This window comes from Coregonus lavaretus (genome assembly GCF_964263955.1).
Source record: "Coregonus lavaretus genome assembly, contig: HAP1_SCAFFOLD_2438, whole genome shotgun sequence".
Taxonomy (NCBI): Eukaryota; Metazoa; Chordata; class Actinopteri; order Salmoniformes; family Salmonidae; genus Coregonus; species Coregonus lavaretus.
This window is the reverse complement of record NW_028157798.1, coordinates 17,526-27,500: the sequence shown is the minus strand read 5'-3', so window position 1 is coordinate 27,500 and position 9,975 is coordinate 17,526. Positions and strand designations below refer to the sequence as shown.

Below are 9,975 nucleotides of genomic sequence, written 5' to 3'. Positions count from 1 at the left end.
GCCACCTGGACAGCTGATGAAACTGTGGGTTTGGACAACCGAATAATTTCTGCACAAGCTGTCAGAAACCGTCTCAGGGAAGCTCATCTGAGTCTTGACCTGACTGCAGTTTTAGCGTTGTAACTGATTCAATGGCCATTGGCACGCTGGAGAAGTGTGCTCTTCACGGATGAATCCTGGTTTCAACTGTACCAGGCAGATGGCAGACAGCGTGTATGGCGTCGTGTGGGGGCGAGCGGTTTGCTGATGTCAACATTGTGAACAGAGTGCCCCATGGTGGCGGTGGGATTATGGTATGGGCAGGCATAAACTACAGACAACGAACACAATTGCATTTTATCGATGGCAATTTAAATACCGTGACGAGATCCTGAGGCCCATTGTCGTGCCATTCATCCTCCGCCATCGCTTCATGTTTCAGCATGATAATGCACGGCCCCATGTCACAAGGATCTGTACACAATTCCTGGAAGCTGAAAATGTCCCAGTTCTTCCATGGCCTGAATACTCACCAGACATGTCACCCATTGAGCATGTTTGGGATGCTCTGGAACAACTTGTACGACAGTGTGTTCCAGTTCCCGCCAACATCCAGCAACTTCGCACAGCCATTGAAGAGGAGTGGGACAACATTCAACAGGCCACAATTAACAGCCTGATCAACTCTATGCAAAGGAGAGATGTCAAGTTGCATGAGACAAATGGTGGTCACACCAGATACTGGCTGGTTTTCTGATCCACGCCCCTACATTTATTTTAAGGTATCTGTGACCAACAGATGCAGATCTGTATTCTCAGTCATGTGAAATCCATAGATTAGGGCCTAATGAATTTATTTCAATTAAATGATTTCCTTATATGAACTGTAACTCAGTGAAATCTTTGAAATTGTTGCATGTTGCGTTTATATTTTTGTTTGTGTACAACTGTAAACTACAACTACCTCTACTAGTGATGTTGTCAACCAACCCGTCTATAGGTACTAGTGATGCACGGGTTGACTCATAACTAATAACCTGCAGTCCTGGTGGTTATATCCGACTAATAACTCATAACCTGCAGTCTTAGTGGTTATATCCGACTCATAACTCATAACCTGCAGTCCTGGTGGTTATATCCGACTCATAACTAATAACCTGCAGTCCTGGTGGTTATATCCGACTCATAACTCATAACCTGCAGTCTTAGTGGTTATATCCGACTCATAACTCATAACCTGCAGTCCTGGTGGTTATATCCGACTCATAACTAATAACCTGCAGTCCTGGTGGTTATATCCGACTCATAACTAATAACCTGCAGTCCTGGTGGTTATATCCGACTCATAACTAATAACCTGCAGTCCTGGTGGTTATATCCGACTCATAACTAATAACCTGCAGTCCTGGTGGTTATATCCGACTCATAACTAATAACCTGCAGTCCTAGTGGTTATATCCGACTCATAACTAATAACCTGCAGTCCTGGTGGTTATATCCGACTCATAACCTGCAGTCCTGGTGGTTATATCCGACTAATAACTCATAACCTGCAGTCCTGGTGGTTATATCCGACTCATAACTCATAACCTGCAGTCCTGGTGGTTATATCTGACTCATAACTCATAACCTGCAGTCCTGGTGGTTATATCCGACTCATAACTAATAACCTGCAGTCCTGGTGGTTATATCCGACTCATAACCTGCAGTCCTGGTGGTTATATCCGACTAATAACTCATAACCTGCAGTCCTGGTGGTTATATCCGACTAATAACTCATAACCTGCAGTCCTGGTGGTTATATCTGACTCATAACTAATAACCTGCAGTCCTGGTGGTTATATCCGACTAATAACTCATAACCTGCAGTCCTGGTGGTTATATCCGACTCATAACTAATAACCTGCAGTCCTGGTGGTTATATCCGACTCATAACTAATAACCTGCAGTCCTGGTGGTTATATCTGACTCATAACTCATAACCTGCAGTCCTGGTGGTTATATCCGACTCATAACTAATAACCTGCAGTCCTGGTGGTTATATCCGACTCATAACTCATAACCTGCAGTCCTGGTGGTTATATCCGACTCATAACTCATAACCTGCAGTCCTGGTGGTTATATCCGACTCATAACTCATAACCTGCAGTCCTGGTGGTTATATCCGACTCATAACTCATAACCTGCAGTCCTGGTGGTTATATCCGACTCATAACTAATAACCTGCAGTCCTAGTGGTTATATCCGACTCATAACTAATAACCTGCAGTCCTGGTGGTTATATCCGACTCATAACTCATAACCTGCAGTCCTGGTGGTTATATCTGACTCATAACTAATAACCTGCAGTCCTGGTGGTTATATCTGACTCATAACTCATAACCTGCAGTCCTGGTGGTTATATCCGACTCATAACTAATAACCTGCAGTCCTGGTGGTTATATCCGACTCATAACTAATAACCTGCAGTCCTGGTGGATATATCTGACTCATAACTAATAACCTGCAGTCCTGGTGGTTATATCCGACTCATAACTCATAACCTGCAGTCCTGGTGGTTATATCCGACTCATAACCTGCAGTCCTGGTGGTTAAATCAGCGGGGCAGGCGGGTTTAAGGTCATTAAATATTGTGTGGATGAAAGGCGGGTGGGTGGCGGGCAGGTTGAATAAAGAGAAAACAATGCATTAAAAACCCATAAATATATAATTATTGTGCTACATTGAGGTTTTTCTTTCATTATTTTTTATCTGGCATTAGTGCTTATAGCCTATGCTTTAGTGCTATACGCTCGCCAAATGCTTGGGGAAAAAGTTAAATTGATCAACTGAGGCAAAAAGGACAATGTTGGAGTTTCATTCAAGAGAAAAGCTGCGAAATGGAGAGTTGAAAATAAAGAGAAGGGAGGACCAGAACAGTTTGGGAAAGATTTGGTGAAGTGGTAAAAGAGGATGATATCAGTGCCGGCTATGTTATGTGTGATGATTGTGAGGCGCTATACAAGTTCGACGGTCACAAGACTGGGACTTCAAAATGGCACGTAAAGGGAGCTGTACTGTTCAAATGGGTTAAATGGAATAGTAGTCTAACTGAAATCTGGACACTGACTATAACCTCTCACATAGCCTAATATTAACTGCTGCCGAATTAAGCATTTCTTGCAGTAAAATGATACACCAAATGTACATTTTGACATGGAACAGGAGTGGAGAAATATGATTTATTTATTTCAGCATCTAGACAGAATGAATGCGCGGTTACGGCCACCTGTGAAGGTGCTATCTTTATTAGCGTCATAAACGCTGATAGTATTTCAACCACATAAAAAATGCATCCAAGCCGAACTGAAATCTTATCAGAAACGTGTTGAGTAGTTTTCACAGCTTTTACATTTCCTTAAAACCTGACAAACTGAATTTTGCACGGAAAAATCTTTTTTTGTTATTGCATTTTCTTCCCGGTCCGTAAACATATTTGCTGCTTGAGAGAGGCAGAGATGAAAGAGAAACTTTACCGATGTCATCTATATTGAAGCATTCATTCTATAGATTTAAGATATTATTCTGGTGAGCAAGGGTTTATTTAGTATTCTAGGGTAACAAAGGCAGCGTGTCCATAAAGCTAAGCTTCTTCTAAAGTAAATTGAATTAAATTGCCAAAATTATATAGCCTAATTAACCTACTCCTGTCTATACATAAATAAATAAAATCATTCAAAATAGGCTTCTACACCAGAAAGCATGATTTGGCCACAGGGGATCATTAGCTTCTTTAAATAAATAAAAAGCTGTAAATTGTTTTACATTTGGGCAGCGTGAGGGGAAACTACCAAATAGATGATTGTTGAGTTGTGGCTGTTGACTGTCGGTGAAAAGTGGAGAGGTCCAGCCAGGAATATCGCACTATTTCAAAATACAATCGCGGGAAAACATAGTTTTGAAATCAAATTGCTCTTTCTGTAAAGAGAAGACAATTAAAATTCTCTAATCTGTCTTTTAGTTATCAAAATTCCCAACTTAATTGAGCGAACAGTTTAGCCTATCTTATTGGCACAAGCGGAAATCATCGGCCATATCTCCGGTGAGTGCGCCTAATCACTCGTTATCATTTTTGTGTCATTGTTGAAAGTTTATTTTTGAACAATAATTTCCTCCTCCCGGTTAGATGGACATCATATTGTATTTGTGTCTCCCCATCTCGTAGGCGTTTTATATGGATCAGACAACGTCGTTTTTATTGATCTGTTTGTCAGTGTCAGCAGAGTAGGCTACACTAATTTTTTTCATATTAAAAAAAATATTCTGCTAATGTCTCCACAGATAAAGTGCAGTAGAATTGCATGAAATGTGTTGCTAAAAGGCAAAAAAAAAAAAAAAAGGAGAAGAAGAAACGTATCTGATATAAAATAAAACATCAATGTAAATGTTATTTGTCACATGCTTCGTAAACAACAGGTGAAGGCTAACAGTGAAACGCTTACGGGTCCTTTTCCAACCATGCTGAGTAAAATATGAAAATGATTTTTTTTTTTAAATTTGAAATAGTGACACGAGGAGTAAATACACAGTGAATAACAATGAGGAGTACGCATGACTGTAAGTCGCTTTGGATAAAAGCGTCTGCTAAATGGCATATTATTATTATTATTATAGGAGTAAAAAATAACATGGCTATATACAGGCCTGTAGCCCATAGCCTACTCTACCGCTCAGCCATGGTATTTTTGTATTAGGCTAAATTAGGACTATCCAATCTACTCATCACATTTAAGTCTGCAAATGCGATGATGCTTGGAATGCTTTATTATAAAGGTGCATTTTTATAGTGAAAATGAGCTTCCCCAAATTTGAAACTCGCGCGCAGCCTATGGCAACAAGTAATGACAGAAGAGAAGCTGCATGTGTCTAATTATAGACAAGTTGACTAACAAATAGCCTACCAAAATGTTGGAAATTATAAGCAGAAACATAGGGCTATCTCAAAAGGCTTGTCCAAAAATCGCTCCGCCATCTCTGACTGTACAGCGCATTTTCAATATTCAATATTAGCGGGCCTCAGATTTTCACTTTATCACATATGCCGATGGGTTATTAGCAATTGCGGGAGGGTGCGGGTAAACAAACACCTGACCCGCCCATCACTAACCTACTGTCTCAGTAAACCAAAAAGTTGTGATTCGATAATGTGTGTGTGTGTGTGTGTGTGTGTGTGTGTGTGTGTGTGTGTGTGTGTGTGTGTAGAACCTTTGTGAGGGGAGCAGACAGCTGATCACCACTCAGGATGCAGCTCTGCTTAAATGCCCCAGTGATGACATCACAGCCTCGCTCAGGTAAGAACACTCAATAGCCTTTGATGTGAATATGCCTGCATTCTCATCTCTGTGTGATACTAACAGTGTGTGTGTGTGTGACAGGATGTATGAACACGTTTCTGACGTGGGTCTGTTCTTGTTCAACGACGCAATGGTTCTGACCGAGAGGAGTGTGTGTCACCGGCCCTTCACACACACACACTGCGACACACACACCTTCCTGGCCTCCGTCGCCCTGCACAGCCTCACCCTCAGAGAGATCACAGACACGCGCTGTGAGTACACACACACACACACACACACACACACACACACACACACACACACACACACACACACACACATATACATATATATATACACACACATACACTGTACACTGTACACAGTTTATTAGGTACACCATCCCTTTCGCGAAAATGGTTTGCTCCTACAGAGTGAGTCAGGTGGCTTGCTATATAAAGCAGGCAGACAGGCATCCAGGCATTCAGTTACTGTTCCATTGAACGTTAGAATGGGCAAAACGAGTGACCTAAGCGACTTTGAGTGTGGCGTGATCGTCGGTGCCAGGCGCGCCGGTTCCATTATCTCAGAAACGGACGGCCTCCTGGGCTTTTCACTCACGACAGTGTCTAGGGTTCACCGAGAATGGTGCGACAAACAAACAAAAAATCCAGTCAGCGGCAGTCCTGTGGGCGAAAACAGCTAGTTGATGAGAGGTCGATGGAGAATGGGATGAATCATGCAAGCTAACAGTCAGGCCACAAACAGGCAAATAACGGCACAGAACGCACAACTCGGCGGTCCATGTCACGGATAGGCTATTGCAGCAGACGACCACACCGGGTTCCACTCCTATCAGCTAAAAACAAAAAGAAGCGGCTCCAGTGGGCACGCCATCACCAACACTGGACAATTGAGGAGTGAAAAAACTTTGCTTGGTCCGACGAATCCCGGTTCCTGTTCCGTCATGCTGACGGCAGAGTCGGGATTTGGCGTAAGCAGCATGAGTCCATGGCCCCATCCTGCCTGGTGTCAACGGTACAGGCTGGTGGTGTAATGGTGTGGGGAATGTTTTCCTGGCACACGTTAGGTCCTTTGATACCAATTGAGCAACATTTTCATACCCCAAAGAATTCAGGCTGTTCTGGAACAACGATGGGTCCGACCCGGTACTAGATGGGTGTACGTAATAAACTGGCCACTGAGTGTGTGTGTGTACAGTACCAGTCAAAAGTTTGGACACACCTACTCATTCAAGGGTTTTTCTTTATTTTTACTATTTTCTACATTGTAAAATAATAGTGAAAGATTTTAGATTCTTCAAAGTAGCCACCCTTTGCCTTGATGATAGCTTTGCACACTCTTGGCATTCTCTCAACCAGCTTCATGAGGTAGTCACCTGGAATGCATTTCAATTAACAGGTGTGCCTTGTTAATTTGTGGAATTTCTTTCCTTCTTAATGTGTTTGAGCCAATCAGTTGTGTTGTGACAAGGTAGTGGTGGTATACAGAAGATAGCCCTACTTGGTAAAAGACCAAGTCCATATTATGGCAAGAACAGCACAAATATGCAAAGATAAATGACAGTCCATCATTACTTTAAGACATGAAGGCCAGTCATGTCTGGTGCTGTAAATCACAATGAATGCATTAATGCACTAGATTCATTTCTCTTTCTCTTCATTCCTCCTTTCCCTCTCCCTCCCTCCCTCCCTCCTCCCTTCCTCCTCCCTCTCTCTCTCCCCGTCCCTTTCTCTCTCCCCCTCCCTCCTCCCTCTTTCTCTCCCCCTCCCTTTCTCTCTTCCCCTCACTCCTCCCTCTCTCTCTCCCCGTCCCTCTCTCTCTCTCCACCCTCCCTTTCTCCCCCCTCCCCCCTGTCTCACTTTAGATGTGTGTAATGGGTTTGTCCTGGAGGGTCCTAGTCGTGTCTGGGTGTGTGCTACAGAGAGGGAGGAGGACAAGGAGAGGTTCCTCTGCACCCTGCGTTCAGCCATACACACTGCCATCACAGAGACATAGGGTAGAGAACACTCACCATAGACAAGGGAAGGGTTTGATACAATCTGGGAAGGGTTTGATACAATCTGTCATTTTTCAATCAACCACTAGGTGACAGGAAAGAGGATTTCTGCAACCAGAGAGTATGAGTCCCCATAGATGACCAAGCTCCAAAGTTAAATTTGACTATATCGTAAAAATGTATTTAAAAAAATCTTGATTTAAGGTTAGGCATAAGGTTAGCAGTGTGGTTAGGGTAAAGGTTAAGGTTAAAATCACATTTTAAGAAGATATTGTAGAAGAAAAAAAAAGAAGAAAAAAAACTACACAGGGTTTCTGACTAGACAGGGTTCTGCCAGATAGTGAGGACCTGCGAGTCACTTAGCCAGATAGTGAGGACCTGAGAGTCACTTGGCCAGATAGTGAGGACCTGAGAGTCACTTGGCCAGATAGTGAGGACCTGAGAGTCACTTGGCCAGATAGTGAGGACCTGAGAGTCACTTGGCCAGGTAGTGAGGACCTGAGAGTCACTTGGCCAGATAGTGAGGACCTGAGAGTATTCCCACAACAGTCCTATATTCTCTGTATGGTTCATACTTCTTCTGTATCTCTAGTTAACATTAAACATGTCATAACTTGTCTGCCTTGTTCATTTCTTTTGTGACAATATTGTATGTGACCAGTTATGGCCCTGTTCTATTAAAGGTGTTTTTATTCCCTGGGGACATATACAAATATATAAATAAATAAGAAATTAATCAGCTATCCCAAAGGTCTCTGTGTTCCTCCAACATCCATTGGACTGAGAGTTTGATCTCTTACTCTCTCTGTCGCCCTCTCTCTCTGTCGCCCCTCTCTCTCTGTCCCCCTCTCTCTCTGTCGCCCTCTCTTTCTGTCGCCCTCTCTCTCTGTCGCCCCCCCCTTTTCCCCGGTGCAGTTGGTGATAGGGTTGTTAGGGCCATACAGAAGAAGTAGTCATTGTGTTGGAGTGTGCTTTGTGATTCATCTCTAATCTCACACACACACACACACACACACACACACACACACACACACACACACACACACACACACACAGAGAGAGAGAACATACACCAGGGATGTGGACATATTGATCCTCAGGTGATATCTGCTAGTCCCGAGTGTTCCGCAGTCATCTTTGAGATCCAGACTTGTTGGGTATTCTAGATTAGAATGGTCTGAGTGTTCTAGAGTTGCCTTGGTGTTCTTGAGTGGTCTGAGTGTCCTAGAATGGTCTTCACCCCACACTGGACAGACAGGAGGGGACTGGACAGTTCGCAGGTCCTGCCGTGACGACACCTCTAGGTGACTCAAGTAAGTACATTTCATTTTCTTGTATATTGTATGATTGATTTTCTCTTTCCTATCTGTCTTGTGTGAAGTGTAGGCATTGTGAAAAAGGCCCAAATACACATTGATTGAAATGTGAAAAAATTATTATAATAATAATAATATATATTAAGTAATCTACAGTATATCACTTGTGTTTTATTTGTGTTAATGTGTTATGTTGTATGTTAATGTCTTATGTTAATGTATTAATGTGTTGTATGTAATAACTTGTTTGTGAATATAACTATGTGAAAATAAATTTGCCCTGTCATTGACAACCACTATCTTTCAGATTGTATTCAATGACTTCCCAGCAAACCGTAAACATTCCCAAAACATTAGCTAAAATTCCCATTGTTCGAGGTAGGGTTTTATCTAACATTAGGATGATAACATCCAAAAACATTTGAATGTTTTTGATAACAAAATGTTTTTAAAAGAATATCCTTGGAATGTTCTCCAAACATTCACTAAAATGCTGTGGACAACATCTAAAATAACCACCACAGAACATTTCCCAAACGTTTTCATTAGGTTTCCAGGTAATGTAATAACACAATGTACCAGTAATGTTTTCCAAGCAATGAAAATTGTTTCTGTGAAAGTCCCCAGAACATTCGTTAGGTCGCGGCAAATGTTCTCATAACACAAAAACTGTCCAGCCATGCTGATGATTATTCAATGTTTGTATAAAACATTCACCTGACGTTGCAAGAACGTTCCCAGAATGCATTTTGTCTGTTCTTTTAAAGGTTCCAAGAATGTTTCGTTGTGGGAACAGTCTGGTGGGAACATTGTGGAGACATCAAAAAAGATATGTTCCCAAAACACAAAAACTGTCCAGTTGTGCGGATGATTCTACAATGTTTATTTTAGGGTCCAAAAAACAGTCACCTGATGTTACAAGAACGTTTCCAGAACACATTTAAACTGTTCTTTAAAGGTTCCCAGAATGATTCATTCGGTTGTGGGAACATTGTGGAGATATGACAAGAGAGAGGTTCCCAAAACACTAAAACTGTCCAGTTCTGCTGATATTCAGATTTGTTTTGTATCAGAGTGTAAAAAACATTCCTTTGATGTTGTAAGAATGTTGACAAAACTGCCTTTCTGGGTTCTTTAAAGGTTCCCAGAACATTTAATTAGATTGTGGGAACAGTGTGGAGACATTGCAAGAGATAGATTCCCAAAACACAACATTTTACCTTGTCTTGGAGGTCCACAGAACATTTAGAAAATGTTATATTGAAGTTACCTAATATTACCACAACATTCTCAGCATGCACATTTAATGGCAATTCACATTTTAGGACTGGATTGTATATCACCA

At 41.9% G+C, this 9,975-nt stretch overlaps 1 protein-coding gene across 1 annotated transcript in view; it reads left to right on the top strand.

Annotated features, from left to right (window-relative positions):
- Window positions 1-7,313, top strand: part of ect2l (epithelial cell transforming 2 like) — a gene marked incomplete at both ends in the record, with an annotated part of 24,977 nt that extends 17,664 nt beyond the window's left edge. The window contains 3 exons of the mRNA XM_084199015.1: window positions 5,221-5,309; window positions 5,394-5,566; window positions 7,183-7,313. Of these exons, the coding sequence (XP_084055141.1) occupies window positions 5,221-5,309; window positions 5,394-5,566; window positions 7,183-7,313 (393 nt within the window). The remainder of the gene's footprint in view (window positions 1-5,220; window positions 5,310-5,393; window positions 5,567-7,182) is intronic.
- Window positions 7,314-9,975: the final 2,662 nt, after the last annotated feature.